At 36.0% G+C, this 20,490-nt stretch overlaps 1 protein-coding gene across 1 annotated transcript; it reads right to left on the bottom strand.

Moving 5' to 3' along the window:
* Nucleotides 1-2,001: 2,001 nt before the first annotated feature.
* Nucleotides 2,002-20,227, bottom strand: LOC307051082 (dual specificity protein kinase CLK4-like). The gene is made up of 13 exons (XM_079701428.1): nt 20,116-20,227; nt 19,283-19,349; nt 14,718-15,030; nt 13,573-13,663; nt 13,108-13,174; nt 10,040-10,156; nt 9,781-9,947; nt 9,480-9,574; nt 9,100-9,229; nt 6,263-6,345; nt 3,369-3,448; nt 2,539-2,629; nt 2,002-2,457 (listed from the first exon to the last, which is right to left on the bottom strand). The coding sequence occupies exons 1-13, from the start codon at nt 20,216-20,218 to the stop codon at nt 2,317-2,319; spliced, it is 1,545 nt and encodes a 514-aa protein (XP_079557554.1). The 5' UTR covers nt 20,219-20,227; the 3' UTR covers nt 2,002-2,316.
* Nucleotides 20,228-20,490: the final 263 nt, after the last annotated feature.

The following is a 20,490-nucleotide window of genomic DNA, read 5'->3' as shown; positions in this document are numbered from 1 at the left end:
CAAACAATCCATATTTATACACTGGCCATTCTAAACCTTTCCTGTTAGTGCTGAAGCTCCCAACACTGTCAAATAAAAACCTGGTGCTTTCAGAAATTGAGTCCAGAAGTACAAGGAAAAAGGCAAATAAGAGTAGGAACCTGAGAGTTCACAGAAGATGGGAAGGAAGGTTAGCAGTAGACACTCATATACCAGAGGTACCATACTCACCACTAAACTTTTCTTCTATCCTACCTAATTCACTGAAGTTTCACTTTAATTCCTAAACTTCCATGAATTAGGCCTGGGAACTAGCAAATACCCTTAGTGAAGAATGTAAATACTTTTCAGCAGGGAAAGGGGTTAGCAATCATTAACTTCTTAGTCAGAAAGAGTGTGGATATTTTTCTTTCCTCCTATATCCTGAGAGCAGCTACTCCAAAGGAATGAGTTTCTGATGGGGGAGAAAGTAAACATTAATTTGGGAACTTGGAGCACGTGTAGGGAAAGGTCAGGAGGCTTAGGTAGTACAGTGGCACTAGCAGTATGGAAATGCAGAGGAAAATAAAGGATGGTTGACTTCTTAATCTCTATTAACGAGATTGCTGTGTTAAGGAAACACCTTTTCTTTACATCAAATGCTCCTTTAAAAAAAAAACCTTATAACATATAACATAGTTGGACTATATGTGGACTGCATCAGAGGCCTAAGCATAATTTATGCAGTGATTCTACGGCAAAATTTATTTCAGCTTTCTTAAATTCCTAGTCAACTTCAGGAACATAGCTTTACTATATGTGCAAATGCTACCAGCGGATCATGTAGAGAAACCCACTTGGTATCACCCTTTGTCATACCAAAAAATTACATGCATCTTATGTTCAGAATGCAGATAAAACTCAAATCTTTGGTAATGCACTTCAGAAATGGGAATACTTTTAACAAAAAACCTTTATCTGGATAAGCAATCATGAATTCTACAACAAAAAATATTTTTACCTGGCAGACTGATCAATAGTTTTTGGGGTTTTTTTTACTAAATTAACATTTACCATGTAGTTTTTTTTGTTTGTTTGTTTTGTTTTTTTGTGGTACGCGGGCCTCTCACTGTTGTGGCCTCTCCCGTTGCGGAGCACAGGCTTCGGAACAGCAGGCTCAGAGGCCATGGCTCACAGGCCTAGCCGCTCCGCGGCATGTGGGATCTTCCCGGACCAGGGCACGAACCCGTGTCCCCTGCATCGGCAGGCGGACTCTCAACCACTGCGCCACTAGGGAAGCCCCTACCATTTAGTTTTTAATGTGAAAACAGGTAAACAGAAAAAAATACCTACAGACAGACAAAAAGTTCATTATGTTAACCAATCAGGGTCTGGAAATTTCTGCAGTTTTCTTCCCAAGTGTTCTCCGATCAAATCATCTTTTTTTTGTTTTCCAGTAAAGAGTAACATAAATACAAATTGTTTAATAATAACCATAAAGTCTCATAGGCTGAGGTTTAAGTATTTATACTTCATATGGTAAGGAAACAGATATTGGACAATTTCTAGACTCCTGAAGATTTGGCATTAAAAACAAAAACCTCAGTCATCAGAATTCCTATTTCTACGTTTGTGACTAACTACATAAATAACCATTGGAAAACAGGACTTTCCAAGCTAACTTTCCAGTTAGACTTTAATCTTAAACGAAGTGTGTATGTGGTTTTATTAACCTATTACGATGCACAAGTTGGATGTCTTTCCATGAATGCTACTTACCACCACTGACATCACCCAATGAAACAGAACACAATACTTACAATTTAATGAAATTCCAACAGCAAACAGTTCCTATGGGTTTTGGTTTCTAATACCTGCCTACCTAAAGTTAATAATACTTATTACTTGTTCAACAATTACAGAAAAAACTTTTAAAGTTAAGGAAAGTTTGAGGTAAATAAAGAATATTCATTTAAGAATGAAGTAGTCAAGATTTCCTTTTACTCAAAAAAAACAAAAAACAAAACACAAAAATCACTTCCAAGAGTCAACCTCCATGTACAAAAAGGCAAGATCAATCACATTTATCACTGGACACAAAGGATATTCCAAAGGTCTTTAAAAATGGTAATTAATCTCAAAAAAGGAAAATTAATTTTAGCTTTTATATTTCATTCATTATCAAGACCATATTTGCTTAACAAGATAATTATGCGATTGATACAAAACATACAGCATTTACACTTAACTGTACAAAATAATTTAAGGTTTATAAAAATATTAGAATGTTTAGAGTTGACTGACACAGTCTTAAATAATCTCTTCTAGAGAAGTATAGTAAGACCACTGATTTCCATTTTATTTCTTTTTTAATAAGTCAAAGAAAGGATGGTGCAGTGCTTCATCCAAGGTAATTCTTTTCACTGGATCATATTCTAACATTCTTTGAACCAGGTCAAACAGTTTCTCATGTTCTTCATCATGACAGAGCATAAATTCCTGAGGGGAAAAATGACTTTGTTTAAGAAAGACATTAAAAAATAGTTAAAACAGGTTTTTTTGATTTTTTTTTTGTTTTACCTTTAATGGTTTGCAGCGTCTCATAACATATCTACCAGCAGAACTATGTTCCTCCCAATCTAGCTGATTGTGATGAAAATACTTGTGTTTCCTATAGGAAAGAGAAGTCTGGATTAAATTTTAAGAAAAAACAAACAAAAAAACCACCAAAACCCACATGCTTACCCTGCCCCCACCAGGGGATTGGGGGAAAAGATGGAACCATAGACATCTCTCTATATATACATAAACATACAATTTCTAAAAATCTCAGCAATAATTATATCGGATACCTTATATGGTATTTTTCCTAATCTTGTACCCTCTGAAGTTTTAGTATCCCACCTAAGTTGTTCCCAAATACCATATGTGAAACAATGCCAGCTTCAAAAACAGAGGTTCCTAGATCCATTCCTGTAAATTCTGATTTCGCTAGATCTGGAATGGGGCTAGAAATCTTTAACAATTCCCTGGATGACTTCTGCGGTGAAGCTATGTTTTGAAACCACTTATAGTATTCTTGTCCAAAGACATACATGTGGTTTGCAACAGTCTGGAATTCAAATTTATATATGACTCCAAAATCAAGCTCTTTTTACTACTCTATGTATTATTTTTAAATCAACCTAGGAAAACATTTATGCAAAGGTTAACCTGAGTATAAAAACACCACTTTATTTACTGGATCACAAAGTAAATATTGCATTACTTTTCAAAAACTTGACTTCATGAAAAAAAATTCAAAATCTACAGACTTTGGAATAAGCAGTAACAACAAAGATGGGTTTTCTATAGTTTGAATATAGGCCACTGCATGTACCCAATAAGGACTTTAATCTTAAAAAGCATACCTTGTTTTCTGAATCATGTGTGTTGGTATGGGTCCTAATATACGTTCCATCATTGCCAGGTGTTCTTTACTATCATGAGTCTAAAAAAATAGGAAAAAGAAACTTAGCACTTTCCATTTCCCTACATGCACATAAAAGGAAAACACAAGAAAACAGTGTTTCTGGGACTTCCCTGGTGGTCCAGTGGTAGAGAATACACCTTCCAATGTGGGGGATGTGGGTTCGCTACCTGGTCGGGGAACTAAGATCCCACACGCTGCGGGGCAACTAAGCCTACCCACCACAACAAGAGAGCCCACGAGCCACAAACTACAGAGCCCACACACTCTGGAACCCGCACACCACAAGTGGAGAGAGAAAACCCACGCACCGCAACGAGAGAGAAGCCCAGGTGCTGGAATGAAGACCCAATGCAACCAAAAAAAAAAAAAAAGTAAATAAATAAATGTTAAGAAAATAAAAGAAAATAGTGTTTCCATAAAAGGACTAGATTAGACAGCTATACAATTTATATTACACTCTACTTCAAAGATGGAATAAAACTGAATGAGCTACACTGATTGTCTGATTTCTGAAATGAATTGGTAAGGTCTGTATAGCTGATTGAAGAACAACTTTTTAAGTATATTTTACTGAAGTACAGTTGATTTACAATGTTCGAATAACTTGTTTAATGTAAAACAGAACAGTTTTTCCTTATTTGTATTACTTGCACTGTTTAACTGAGGGATGACTGGGAAGATTACCAAAAACCTGGCTACTCATTTTATCGGTTGCTTAACTAACCTCCATTACCAATGGATAGCAACTTTGTAACACTAATCCTAGACAATAAAAATACAGTCCCAATAATTCTTACAACAACCTTGAGCTAGCAATGTGGGAACATAACTTTCAAAGAGGTTAAGATACTAGCTCAAGCTCATATAGCTCATCAATGAGGAAACCTGAGCTGTGAACCCAAGTCAAAACTCATATTCTTAAATTACACAGTAACAGAGCTTTGGCTAAAGTAGAATAAATTGTTAAACTAAATGGTACACTCCTAAGCAGAGGCTGGCAAACTTCTTCTGTAAAGGACCAGATAGTAAATATTTTAGGCTTGGATGGTCACAGATGGTCTCCACCACATATTCTTTTGCATTTTTTAAAGCAGGCATCAGATAGGATATAGTTTGCCAATCCTTGCTCTGAAGAGCAGAGTCTATGTGCAATGCTTTTTAAATCCATTAACTACTGTGCCTAGCACACTGCTTTCAAAATGTTCTTAAGTCATGACAGGAATAAATAATACAAGCTCCATTATCTTCAAAAAGTTCCTTAGTTGAAGACTATTTTGGAGGGTGGAATTAAAATATAAACCACATCTCAAACCAAAGTTAATAATCGACGCTTAAGATCTCAGAATGATTTACAATCATAAAACCATCTGAAGGATTTTATATGTGTCAGAATGAAGAAAGCATGCACTGTGCTCAACTTTTTCCTTGACCCTATAGCTTACTACCACAAAACCAGACACCACCCCCTAGAAATGTCCGACAGCTATGTTCTAGATATCAAACTTGTCTACAAACTCAGAGTACTTTTAACAGATCTCTACGGAGTAGACAGAAGTTTGGTGAGGTGCCCCATAGCAGTGAACACATATATTCTGCAACAGCCACCTAAGTGACTTATAATTCATCACAGCTTCCTCCCTCCTCATCCTGCATTGCCATAACCTCAAAGCAACCTTCACAGTATTAGCCAGGAACTTCCTAACCACCCTCACCCCATCCAACAACACACCTTGATCAAATCACAATCCTCTTAAAGTTCTCCAATGGTTACACCACTTGAAGCTTTCAAGACTTTTAGTTTTCCGACATAAGCAAAATTATGAGGAAAACAAGTAGAGACCTAAATAACATTTTCTCCTTTTTTTTCTGCCAAGTAAGTCAATAACTATTATCATTTCATAGAAAGAACATTTTAATACCAAAAAAAACAGGAGAGATAATTTCTAAATGAAAGCCAGAACGGCAACCCTACAAAATCATTTTCATTTTAGACCGGTCTACATTTGGAAACCACTGACTCCTAGGATAAAACAAATACCTTTCTATGGCAAACAAGTCCACTATGAATCAGTACTTGCCTACTGACACCATTTTCCTATTTATCCAAGACACTCTGGCAGCACTATTTGTCCTTCCTCAACTAGAGTAGCTTCCTTTATGCCTCTTGCATTTATGAATACCATTTCTTCCTGATATGGCCATCACACACTCTAGTTTTCTGACAAACTCTTACTCTTCCTTATAGCTTGGATTAAACTCCCTACTCCTCAGTGATGCCTTCTCGAAGGAAACTTAACCGTTCACCTTTTCTGGGTTCCCTTCTACATTGTTCCATTATAGCAAGTATCACATTGTACTGTACGTTTTCCCATGTCTATCCTGTGTATGTCTTCCTTGAGGAGAGAGATGCTGTCTTTTCATTTTTATACACACAGTGCTTAGAAATGTGCCTAGGGTGTCATACATGCTTAATACAACTTACTGTTTCTGAATTCTTTTAATAAAAGTGCAACATAACCAGAGCTGAATTAAAACTGACCATAGTAACACTAATGTAAATTTATGAAGGAGCATCACAATAAAATGGATCATATGAAGTCAATATGAACCATGTGTTTAAAAGGTCCACATGCAGAATGAATTATGACCATTCACTGAGAGTATTTCATTCAACTATGGTTTTAGAGAAGGATAACTATTTTGCACATGGAAGTTTACATCTTAAGAATAATGACACTATGGCAACTTTCCAATATGGAAACCAAAACTTTAACATGCCTTTAACATTAAAGCTCATTATGAATCAGTAAGTAACATTTACTAAATACATACCTGAAAGACTGTGAAACCAAGGTAATATTCAATAAGAATGCAACCTATGCTCCAAACATCACATGGCTGAGACCAACCTAAAGCTATTTAAAAACAAAACCAAACATTTTATTATGCAACAATTTTTAACTGCCAATACACAATATCTTTTCCTATGTGGGTGCTCTCTTTATATAGCCCATTTAGGAGAATATGATAGTAAATTCAGGGTTTACATTTTTAGTTTTATACCAAACATTATTCAGTATGCTTTCAGAGTCCTCCATATCCTTGTGTCAAATTACAGTATTTTAACCTGGGGGAGGAGGCATTTTATGGAAAGTAAGAGGGGTTAGCAAATATTCCATAGTCTCTGAATTGCTTGTGCAATGAGGAGCACTGTTATACCCACTTAACGGTTGTTCTATGAAATTTCACATTTTATTAGTGCAAACATAGGTCAATAATCATCCTCAGAATGGAATTACTAACCCCTTATCAATTACCATCAGCTTGATATCTGAGTTTATTTCTTCCATTAAAAGAAATAGTAGTGTCACATAAATTATGTAAGAATTATAATGGATATTATAAGCAGTGTCATCCATAAGCAGAATTATACAGATATTTAAAGTTCACATAGAGAGGTATCTATATATGTACTTTCAGGTTGTCTATACATGATCATATATACTTTCTCCTTCAGAATTCTCAATAGTAACATTATTCAGAAAAGGAAAAAACACCTAGCCTTAAGTCTATATCTAATTAGAAAGGAAAAGAGTAAACCATACAGATGTTTTAACCTTTTAAAGATTAAGTTTTTAATAAAAAAATAATGTCCAAATAAAACCTACTTTAAAAGACATTTCAATTACTTTCAGTAACATTACTGAATTTAAAGACAAAGGAAGAAACAATATATTCAAGGAACTTGACTATGATTTAGCCATTTTTGTTAACCCTCATCGTACTTATCACTTGAACAAAAGGATAATGGAGCATGGTTTCTACTTAGAGTAACACATACAAAATCTGCAAATGATAGAGCTTGGATCTAAGATGAAAGTTTTCTTTTCCAGCCACTCCTGTCTCCCAGTCCAGCTTTCTCCCAAGTGACTGTAAACTACCTCATTCTCTTATGGCTCAGCTCTCATACTCTTTGGAATTTCACATCATTCACTTTTACCAACTTCTGTTTACTACCAACACCCAACACATGAGACCAACTGCCCTCCTCAGTGGTGGCACCTGACAACATCTTCCTCTTCAACCTAATTCTGCCTTAATCCTCAGGAGTAACACTTCACAAACACACAAAGAACCCTTCTAATCTTCCCATCTGTTCATTTCTTTTCCTCAAGACCAATAACCCCAATTTCAGATTTATATCAACTATCCCCAGCCTGGCCACACATGGGACTGTATTATTACTAAGAATCACTGTATCTTACGCAATCTAGGAGGAGGCCATTAACTAACTGTAAGATACACCACTGTTTTATGAACCAATAACCAAGAAAAAATGCCGTTTTGTCTGGTTTCCTCACATGTTAAAATGTGGAGAAAAATCTTCTTCTTAAAATTGATAAAACACAGCAAGTTAACTCTTTTTAAGCTCTGAAAATACCTCTCTGTCCACAATCTCTTCCCACACTCTTTTCTTTCACCTTCATTGCAGCCTTCAGTCCTCAACCATGAATACACTTTCTAAACTACTGCAACACAGCAGCTTCTTTCAGACCATACTAAGCAGAAATCCTAGTAACATCAATTTCAAAGATGAGCTCCAAACCTGTGCTATCCTATGTGGTAGCCACCAGCCACATGTGGTTATTTAACTCTAAAATTTTAATTAATTTAAAATTCAGTTCCTCAGTCACACTGGCTATACTGAAAGTACACAGTAGTCTACGTGTGGCTACTAATGGCTACCATGTTGCATAGTGCAGATATACAACATTTCTATCATCATGGAAAGTTCTACTAGCCAGCACTATATACTATTCTTAATTTCCTGTCCCTTTTACTAATTCTTTACTCTAGGTAAACATCATTAGTTTGCTTTCACACTCATATTCTCAACTACCAAGTCCTCTTAGACAAAAGGTAAAAAGTGGAAAAGACTGATTCCACAAAGATGTTTTACTATCCAACCTCGGTTGAAACTTACTTTTGGCAAAGTAATATGCTTATACCATTTAACTATCTCCCAATATCACCTGATCTGAATTTTTCCCACTGTCTCCAAGCCCCCAAATCCATCTCTGACTTCCTTGCTCTATCAACATGACTCGGTCTCGAACTTTTAAATTTTGAGGCATAAGATGCGCTCTCCCTCACTGAGTTCCCTTTTATTAATATTGAAAAACCCTGCACCTTAACTAATTTCCCATGTCAAAGATGATCAAAGAAGCTCTCCTCTTAGACTAGCCCCTCTTTCTTCTCCTCTTAACCTCCATCCACCCTACATCTAGACGTCTGCCAGCCAAATCTTTAGCATTTTCACCAGCACCATGCTTTGTGATGAGATGAAAAGAGGTGCCCACATCGCTTCAAAATCACACTGCTGTCATGTACTTAGCCAATACAGCTTGTTCTCTTATGATCTTGTAAGACTGACTTGCTCAAAAATAACCACCACCTGGAATATCTTTACAGATGATATCACATTTTTCCCACTCAGGAAAAATATTTATAGCAATGTCCAGACAGCTTTTATGAAAACAGAAAACATTTTCTGTACACTGCTAAGAAAATTACAGCTATCCCCCAACTACCTGCCCCCCAATAAAAGCTATAGAGAACAAAAAATCTCTTTTTCAATTAAAATATCAGGAAGTCTGGTATCTACTAACCCAAAATGACCTCTGGAGCTCTGTAATGCCGTGTAGATACCAAAGTGCTATGATGTTCATCATCGTATGTTGCACTTCCTAAGTCAACAATTTTGATATCTGTGTTTTTCAGTGTGCGTTCATCACGTTTCTAGAGATACAGTTAAGTAAACACAAAGATCAATAAAGATATGAAATATTTTATAGCACTATCCAAAAGGCTTGCACATGAATTCTCTTTTTGATTTTCAAAATAAACCCATGAGAAAGGCAAAGGATTACCCTTTTTGGGTTAAACGTCAGGATATAATAAGCCTCAAAGGTAAAATTCCTCATCCAAGGATCACCAAGCTAAATTAATTTTAAAGACAACTACCAAAATTAAAACAAGTGTAACTTACCATTTTTGAATTATACTTGACTACATAGTCAGACTCCACAAATAAAATATTTTCAGGCTTCAGATCTGTATGGGTTAATTTATTATGATGCAAAACTACAAAAGAACAAAAAGACATTATTAGTTTCACTTACAAATTTAATCTGTACTGGGGGAAAGGAGAATTAGTAGTAGAGGTAGGGATCAAAAGTGGTTTCATCTTTACTTGCAACGTGCATTTTTAGTGACAGTGTTTTGATATGTTGCTTGTCCAATAAAACCTTTAATTTACTGGTATTTAAAAATTTAACAAGTATACTTACAATTTATTGACTGACAGATCTGATATGCCATTTGCCTGATATGGTCAATTTGAAATGGCAGAAAGCTATTTTCTTTAATGAAATCATAGGTACTAAGTCCCAGGAGTTCCAACACAATACAAATATGACCATGATGATCAAACCATTCTAGCATCTGGACACATCGGCTAAAACAGATCAGAATAAAAATAATTCAGTTCACAAAATTCTGATTATTTCATGTAACATAACGGATCACAGTTCCAAGTTTCTTACTTACAAGACATTATTGGGATCAGTACTATTTAAATGCTCTAATACTTCGATTTCTGAATGAGCTGCTTCACGATATTGTCCCACATTTTTTATGATTTTCACTGCTACATGTATGCCACCCCTTAAAAACAAAATGAAAATGGTAAATGTACAGAAGGGCGTTGAAGACATGTATCCTCTAAAGCAGCTGTCCCCAACCTTTTTGGCACCAGGGACCGTTTTCATGGAAGACAATTTTTCCATGGTTGGGGGGAGGGTGTGATGGTTCAGGTGGTAATGCAAGCTATGGGGAGCAGCAGATGAAGTTTCACTCGCTCGCCCACTGCTCACCTCCTGCTGTTAGGCCCAGTTCCTACCAGTCCACGGCCCAGGGGTTGGGGACCCCTGCTCTAAAGCATCATCTTATTAACTACCAATCACTCTATGCTATTTCCCTAAAATAATCTTTCAGGGTATATTATAGCAGATCTATAAACATTTTTCAAAACATTTTGACAAAATATACATTATACAGAGCGATGATTTCTCTTAATACTTATGAACGTTAATGTTTGTTTGCAAAAGTTTAAATTTACCTAGATTTTATAAGTAGTTTTTTTTAAAAAAAGGATAAAAATATAAACCTTGAACATACTACTGCTGAAAACATTCACTCATTCACCAGGCTAGACCGACTGTGCCAGATGTTGCATTGGAATCACTGTTAAAAAGGGCTTGTCCCATGTACCTCACAGTCTAATGGAAAAGACAGACACTTGAACAACTTATCATAAGGTTAGAAGTGCCTGGTATAAGGAATAGAGAGAAGAAAGAGCCTAACCATCAGTTAGGGGAGCTTAGACTTCTTCAGAGAAGAAAGACAACTATCAGTTTGTTAGATAATTCTGGCAAAGGAGACACCATCAATAAGTCATCAAGCCAAAAAAATGTTTAGTGCATTCACGGATGCGAATAGGTATAAATAGCAACAATGTAGGGCAGCGTGTTTTAGACCGGGGCATCTGTAATACTTCCTAAAAAGTACAGAGGGAATTCCCTGGTGGTCCAGTGGTTTAAGACATGAGCTTTCACTGCCGTGGGCCCAGGTTCAATCCCTGGTAGGGGAGCTGAGATCCCGCAAGCCACGTGGCGCGGCCAAAAAAAAAAGCCGTAAATGATTTTGAGGAAAAGGATTTCCAAATCTTCAGCTTCCTTCTGTCCTCTTTTCTAAACCTGATCTTCTTGAATACAAGCCAGCAGTCAACCCTGCATTTTTCACTATGGCCTTCCCACATTACAAAAGAGAACCCCATGCACGTGAAATTAATATGGCAAGGTTTGTGCCCAAGGCTGTTTATAAAAAAGAAAAAAAAATCTTTGAGGCAAAAATTTTTCTAGTGGCTGGATAGCAAACCTATTCCGAATTCATTTCTTTTGACAAGGTCCCAATGAAGTTGTGGGCTGATATATAATCATCAAAATAAATTTTTAATGACTTATCTCCCTATGATGTATAGCATATATCTCAAGACTTAAAAGAATTACTATAAAACTGCTGTGACAAAACTTCTTCTAGTCTCATCTATTTCATCATATGGCCAAGTTTTCTAACTGCTAATAAGCTATAAAAATGAACAGTGCTAATAGCTATAAAAATTAAAAATGGATAATGGTGTTAGCTAATGCTACTATAGTAATCATATTGCAGTATATAAATGTTTCAAACCAACGTTATACACCTTAAACTTATAAGCTTTCATATTACTTGTCAATTAAAAAAAAAGAAAAATGGAAACTTAATGTTAAAACAGTAAGATTTATCTATGGACACATGAACTCATTTTTTAAAGGCCCCAACCATCTCAATAAAAGATACATTTTCAATTACATTGTATGTTTTAGGTCTAATAAGTATCAAAATTTGTAACAGATTTGTACTTGATCAATTGAATACTATTCATTGGAATATCTCAAATACTCAAGTCTTGGAACCTCAAGAAATTTTTAAAAGACCTAAATGGGACAACTAGTGAAATGTGAATCAGGTTGTAGATAAGCTGGCAAAACTTGAAAATACATATAACATGTAAATATAGAGAATGATTAAACACTGTAAAATGTTAACATTTGTGGAATCTGGGTGAAGAATAGATGGGAATTCTTAGCAACTTTCCTAAGTCAAAGTATTTCAAAATATCTTAAAATTTTACTTTATGTTCACATTTTTGTCATAGAGAGGAAAGGGTGATAATAAAAGACATTTAGGATAATATTCTTTATGAAAAGTGAAGTAAAAGTTAAGTTCAGATAAAAAGTTAAGATATAGCATTTCTAAGTATTCAAGAAAAGTTTGTTCATGGATGACAGGAGGTATCAAGCTGTTGTATTTAGATTCCCCCAAACATATTTAGAAAGAGAGATATGTTTTTTAAAAAAATCAGCATTTACAATAAGCTTGAAATTACATCCTCAACTATTTTATGATGAAAAGTTTAGATGTCAATTTAGAAATGTGCAGTTTCCACTAAACTGTTTTAAGACGTTCACTTACAAAAAAACTTGCAACCGCAGAATAGAGATCCTAGAGGAAAACATGAAAATGAAGCAGAGAGGGTCAAATAACAAAAAGTTTAGTATAACTCATTAAAGAATCTGGACTTTATTCTGTAGGCTTCAAGTAATATAATTTATTTATAGTTTAAGAAGCTAACCCTAACGTGAAAATATTATCCTTTGGAAATAAAAGTTTTTGAACCAAGAAGATTAGACATGCTAATTTATTGTCTCTGCAATTCAAAAGTAGGGTAAAGCACTCCAAATCTCTTATAGAAAGCTAAGGACCTAAGTTCTGGGAAACTCTTCACTTGAACACTGACATTAATTTCAATAAACTCCATCTGATAAAAATTTTCAGCATTCTTGGTCAAAATCCATACTTATGGTAAATAAATCATACACAGTTCAAGAACTTTTGAATACTTATACCTCCCAGGAAAACACATAGCTACCACTTAAATTCCATTTCATCTAAATTATGGATCCTTCTCCACCAAAAATATCAGAATGTTCAAAAAAGAACAACAACAAACTTACATGCCATGATCAATGCACTCTACAACTCTGCCAAAGGCCCCTTCTCCCAAAGTGTTCACGATTTCATCTAAAGTGAGGGGGGAGAAAGAAGTGTAAGTACATGAGTACAAATTATCAGTTATTCAAATAATGAATGCTTAAGTGTGGAATTTTTTCAAATGCTCTCTATTAAAGCATAATTAAGGTTCCAGCACTCAAATTATTTTATTTTCAGCTGCTACAAAAATAATTTAGATAGAGCTATGTTTCTTGCTCTAATCTCAAATTCCACTGATTATTTTGGAACTTTAGAGTAGAAATATTTAAACTCTATAGAAAAGAAGAAATACAAAAGAACAACAAACAAACCCACAAAAAACAAAACAAAAAAGCAATGAAGAGTTCTTTAGCCCCCCGCTGACAAACTATTCTTAAAAAGATTATTCTGTCTGCAAAGTTTAAAAAGTGTTGAAAAATATTCTATACATCTTGCTCTTAGAACGTCTCCACTTTGACAGATCAGATGACCCTCCTCATCATCCTCTATACTCCTGGATCTTTTCCTTCGGTGGCTCTTCTGGAACGGCAAGTGGGCAGCACCAAGATCGTCCAGCCAATCAATATATCAGAGTGAATTCAGGGCAGAATACGCAATTCATTCAGCGGGGAGATATTCAGGCATTCAGATAAGCACCAGGCCACGAACAGTTGGCAGGAGCAATTTCAAATTCAGTCCCCAGAAATTCACAGGGCACAGTTTATGTTACAGAAGAAAAACATGGCAAGATTTTCAGATAAGATACTTAAAGTGGCAATAGAAAAAACAACACAATTGTCTCTAAAATACTGACTTAATTGAAGTCTGAAATTTAAAGAATGCAATGTCATGATCTATTAATCTCGTTATAAAATAGCCTATGCTGTGAGTTGAGATGTCTAGTTTGTCAGGAAAATGTTTTAAAATGTCAAGATTAGCTCAAATTGATACTTAGCAATATTTTTAAACATACTTGATTAAAATAAAAGGGGAAAATAAAAGCTAATGTCAATGTTCGATCTAATCAATGATAGTTCTACTGAAGAAAACTTGGGGAGGAAAATAATAATTCATCGTTTACTGCAAACAAGTGAAGATTCATGAGTGTAAAAAAAAAAAGGGCAGGCTTTCTGGACAATAATTTCCCCTTCAGCACCCACTTTCAGAACTCCAATGGAACTAATTGCAGATTGTGCTATACACAGGGTAAGTATCCGCCAGCGCAACTTTCTACATTTGTCTCCAAGTACTGGGAAAGAGGTTTCTTTTAAAGTAAAAAATGTTTAAGATGAAAGAAAAGATGGGTGCTTCATCTTTTCGTATGATTATGTTATAAAAGATAAAAAATATTTTTAACATTAAAATCAAGAAACTCATGATCTGGTCTGCAGAAAATGAGTAAATGTGGGCAAATGAGGACTAACTAATAAATGCAGATTAGTTGTAAGAATTTGGAAGTTTCCTTTAAGGATTCAAGTAATATAAACACAATTATATTCATATAGTATTATAAACTTTTCAAACTTATTGGCTCAGTAAGAGCTTTTACACACAAATAAGTATCCACCCAAAATAAAAACAAAATCAATCATACCGAAAGTGACTGATTACTTGAACAGTGTCTATTACGCTTCCTTTTAGGACTGCTTCTCCAGCTTCGGACTGAAGATTTACTGCAGTGGATTCGATAACTGCTTTCAACGTCTCTGTGATAACGTCTAGGAACATATCTTTTGCAGTAGTCATTTCTGTATTCATCAATGTTAGGAACATATCTTTTGCAGTAGTCATTTCTGTATTCATCAATGTTAGGAACATATCTTTTGCAGTAGTCATTTCTGTATTCAGCAATGTATCTCCGGTCCCAATAATATCTCTCATTCAAGAACCTTGCTTCTAAATAATGACTGCAAACACATTAAAGGATTTAAAATTACTCTCTTCATTCTAGAACGCTTTAACGTTTAACCACATTTTAACGTGGTTAAAATAAAACATTCTCTCAAGAATTCCTGGTTTCAACAGCTAACTCAATAAAAGAAAAAAATACAAATTGATGAATTAGAATTTATATTTAACTCACAAAACTTAAATAATTTCACTTTAACCAACAAGCAAATGGGTACATATATCTCTATTAATATATACTGCTATGAAGGAACAAACCTTGGGTCAAATCATTCAACATATTCAGTGTTTACTTGATTAAGTGTCCCTTTACCTTCTGGTGAAAGTTAAGACCAAAAATTCACAAAACTGCTCTTCTGAAATTCATCAATCTTATGATATATGCATCTGTAACTAAGCTCTCTTCCTTTTTGCAGAGCCACACACAACATGAGGCAGGCAAAACAGGATTCCTTTCCTTCTTAATGTAAGTTAGGTATCTCTGGCACACAGAGTTCTTTCACGAAAGGTGTATTAGAGCTAAAAGGAATCTTAAATATATTTCAGGCCTTTCATTTTACAGATGACTACACTGAGATCCCTAGAAGGAAAACGATTTGCCATGGTTGTAGAGCACATTCTAAATCCTATTGTATGTGCCAGTATTATTATACACACCACCTATTCCATCTCCTCTCCTCTATTTCGAGCTTCCTGTATCTTTCTGAGAAATAGACAACACAGTTTTTGAAGGCTGCTTCATGTGCCAAAAATATCTAAAATATATCTCCCTCAAATGAGAAAAGGTTCTTGTAATTGCTTGCTTAGGATTTCCCAACCCCCTACTTCCCTTTGCATTTTGAATTTCCTGTCACTCCTGCTTGTGAAATAAACAAGAATTCAGTAAAAACAACATCATCTGGTGCCATAGTGCTTAACTTCTTTTTTTTTTATTTTTTATTGTTTTTGCAGTACGCGGGCCTCTCACTGTTGTGGCCTCTCCCGTTGCGGAGCACAGGCTCTGGATGCGCAGGCCCAGTAGCCATGGCTCATGGGCCTAGCCGCTCCGAGGCATGTGGGATCCTTCCGGACCGGGGCACGAACCCACGTCCCCTGCATCAGCAGGCGGACTGTCAACCACTGCGCCACCAGGTAAGCCCCATAGTGCTTAACTGCTGAATCTACAGATCCCTTTGAAAACCTGATTGAGAGGTTATGGACCCTCTCCCCTAAGAGACGCACAAATGCGTAAACAAAACTTGGCAAGGAATTTCAGAGATCATGGACCTCAGGAAGTCAATGGATTCCAGTTAAGCAGCCTTGATTTGATGGAAAGAAAAAGACAGAGTCAATTGGCCCAGTTTCCCGTCCCCCTCTCTACCTGGGATGAGTATCCTTTTCAACAGTGTGAAGCTTCAAGAGGGATGCACGTGGAGCACTGAGGGAGAGAGGGGACACCTGCCCAGTCAGACACACCAGCTAAAATAATCCTGACAAGCAATGGAGTGACAGATGTTAACTAGACTGCCCTCACTAACCTCGTTCTTTTTCCCAGAATACGTTGTCATTCTTTTTCTCAGGAGGCTGGTTTATGCAAAAATAAAGAAGCATCTCTAAAACTGCTACTCAACAGGGCTGGCATCAAATCCAGGCTGGGGAGATGCAGAAACCCCCTTTCCCCACTGTCAGCCTTAAGTTCTAGCCATTGGAGAAACAACTCAGGATATTAGGGTCTAAATCTGGGTCTAAGTCAGGGATCTGATCAGTTGCTTGGAACCGTTAAGGGAGAGATCTACAATACGTCAAACTAGAAATTACCTTACTCTAAAGGGCATCTGTTTAATTCTGTAAGGCATCCTTCCCATAAAAGTCTAAAATGTATCGGAAAACTCTAACACTAATAATCCTTAGCTGGACTAGTGCATGAAATTAGAGCTGCTGATAATCCATAAATAATCTATAGAATAACAAACATGGAGTGAAGTAATACTATGAGGATAAACTAAAAAGATGAGGACCTCTTCAGCCTACAACAACCAAGGCTTAGAGATTATATAAACAAAGTCTACAGAATTATAAAGGCTATATGGACAGAGTGAACAGGATGAACAGACTGATTGAATTTCTAAAAATATTCACTGACTGTCCAGTGAATATTTCACTGTAGTTCCTTAAAACAGCCAAGACTAATGAGGCTATGGGCTTTCGTTTTTATTTCCACACAGGTCCTGTGGAAGATTAAAAATATATGAGGCGGGGCCTCCCTGGTGGCGCAGTGGTTGAGAATCCGCCTGCCGATGCACGGGATACGGGTTCGTGCCCCGGTCTGGGAGGATCCCATATGCCGCGGAGCGGCTGGGCCCGTGAGCCATGGCTGCTGAGCCTGCGCATCCGGAGCCTGTGCTCCGCAACGGGAGAGGCCACAACAGTGAGAGGCCCGCGTACCACAAAAAAAAAAAAAAAATATATATATATATATATATATATATATATATGAGGCAAAATCCCTGCCAACAAATAACCATTCAATTTGAGATTACTCACACAAAAATAAAACAAAACTCAACAATGCAGGAAATGCCGAAAGCCTGGATATGAGTGCTTAGGAGAAAAAACTCAAAATGCTTAAAATGGTCAGGGAAGATTTTGTGAAAAAGAAGGGAAGAGTTGCATCTTATAGGGACATCAGGATTTGGACAAAGTAGGAAGTAGAAGAAGTGCCAGGAAAGAAAAATGGCGTATTACCATCTTACATTTATAGAGTACTTTTAGCCAGAATGGTTTAGAGATGAGTTTGTCTACATGTTACTTAGGAAACAGTAAGTAGACAATTTCAGCAAGAGCAATTTTCACATAGGGGAACATAGGCAAATAAATAAGCTGGGAACAGATCATCCAAAATCTTGCATGCCAGGCTAAAGGGCTTGAAACAGTGTTTCTCAAAGGGTGGTCTGTTTATTAACAATATCGAAATACTGAATTTTTAAAAATGAAGATCCCTGGACCCCAGGTCAGACTCACTGAATAATCTGGTAATATGCATTTTAAACATACCTCCAAAGTGATTCTATTCACACTAAAGTTTGAGAATCACTGGTTTAAGGCTTGATACTCTATGTTACAACAAGACATTTAAGGATATAAAATGTGTTCACAGTGTTCACAGCCACATCAGTCTTCCTGTGTAGAATTAATTGATTAAGCCTGTAGGAAGGGAGCAATTCACAGGCTACTTACAAATCAGAAAGAAAAGACACTCTGAAATATATAGGAAAAAAGGTAAGATAATTGACATACAATAAAAGCGCTGATAAATCATAAGAAAAATATACTTTAATAGAAAAAATAGGCTAAGAATACAAAAATAATGTTCACAATCAACTAGACTTCAATTAAAAAAAATTCAAGTGTTCAATAAGCACATGACAGAGGACAAATTCAGCAGAAATTTAAACATTCAAATGAAAAGAAAACACTATTCTTGGCATTTCAAAATAGGCAAGACTGGTGACAGCATGTCATAGGGAGTGTAACTTGGTACAAACTTTCTAGAAAAATATGTGGAAAAATATGTGAATATGTAGCAAGAGCCTTATAAGAGTTCACACCCTTTAACTTGAAACTGTCCCTTCTTAGAACCTATTTTCAGGAAATATTCAGAGGCAAAGATTTGTATACAAAGATATTTTTCAGAAGAAATAATAAAAAATAACTTTACATCCAAATGGGGGACTAGCATCCTACCAAGAGTACCTTCTTTATATGCTTCTGTACTTTTCATTTTTTTCCAATAATTTTACAAAAAACACTCTTATAAAGTTTTGAATCTTAAAAAAGACTATTAGATTACTCCAGATTATGGAGAGCAATTACCACCAGACATCTCTGGTGCCAATATCAAAGAAGAAACTATTGGCCTAGTGGTTATTGCACTGACTCAGTATCATCTTTATGTGGTTAACTATGAATATGAATAACTGTTCATCATTCATATCACTTCCTTTCTACACATACAATGCATAATAAATCCATGAATGGTTAGTACTATATGTTAAGCCTTACAGAGTATTTTGTAGTTATCTTAATATAGGGTACAGATATTCTTGTATAATACATTAATTAGCTCAGGTCATTGAAATCCTGGCATAGATTCTCCCTCTTCCCTCCGTATGACAGTGTGCGAAGAATGATTAGTCTGCACTGATTAACAACAAGCTCACTGTTTTACAGAACAAGTCTGTTTTGGCATGGAGAAGGAAAAAAATTGCATACTGTTCTTTAAAGTAACCCCAGTTGGCTAATTTAGAAAGCAATCTGGCAAACAGTCCCAGTGGAACATCTGCACAAAACAAGGAGAAAACATAGAACCAACGAAAACAAATGAGAAAGGGAAATTAACGGAGGACAGAATGAAAGAAACTCTATTCACCTAGGCTTTGTTTAATCATTTAGAACTTGAAAAATTCCTTCAATTCTATATAAACTTAGTACCTCCAAATTTTACACTGGTAAGAATACAACAGAACAGGACACATGCCATTGGAAATTTTTATTGAGGCCCTTCTTACAACAGCCAAGCTTCTAAAATTCCCAAACATATCCACTGACCTTATCTACAAATATAACCTGTAGAATACAGTATAAGCAACTAATCCCCAACACACTTTAACATTCTCACACACCACATGCTATTTTTCTCATCTGGATGAACTCTTCCCCACCCTTCATTAGCTCTCATTTGTGGAACCCTAAATAAGTGCCCCAATGTACAGCTCTCCCTACTACATACAAGTTAAAGGCACTCACTGGTCCTTTAATCACTTACTTAACTTTCGTGTGTCTCATTTCCCACAACTATATTACTGGCAGCTGGGACTCCATCAACTGTCTCCTACAGCTCCCAAATGGACACAGATATGTGAGAGTAGGAACTCTGTTCTATTCACAGCAGTGTCTAGCATATAATAGGCACTCAGTAAATATTTTCTGAATGAGTATTTGTTGACTGATTTATAAAACAATCTGACAGATGAAAGCTATATAAGCTAATGACAAGTCAGTAAAACTATTAGTGTTAAAATGGTACTAGTTCAAGCGTAATTTACCAATAAGATGCTTTAAGCTGGCGATGTGGTTTACAATGTCTGTTCTCTTGTGTACTACTGTGGGATCTCCTCTTCCGTTTGTGACTTCCACTGTAGCTTTCATGTCCCCAGCTTTCTCTGTTATCCCAGTCACGGCAGTGAGTTCTTTTGGAATGCCTCATCTGTTAATGGAAATGAAAAGTGAGTTGTGGAATTTACAGATGGTTATATTTAGTAAATAAAATATTTCACATTAATATTAATTAAATAGAAAAACCCCAGCACATGGGGTCCTACAGGTTCTAAAATCTTCGTAGGTAATGGTTCCCAAGGCATGGAGGCACTATCCCACTGGTATGTCAGATGATTCTAAGTGGCATACACACCTAGTACTAA

The sequence above is a fragment of the Hyperoodon ampullatus genome, assembly GCF_949752795.1.
Source record: "Hyperoodon ampullatus genome assembly, chromosome: 4".
NCBI classification, from domain to species: Eukaryota; Metazoa; Chordata; class Mammalia; order Artiodactyla; family Ziphiidae; genus Hyperoodon; species Hyperoodon ampullatus.
The sequence above is the reverse complement of the archived record's forward strand: the minus strand, read 5'-3'. Positions and strand labels throughout refer to the sequence as shown.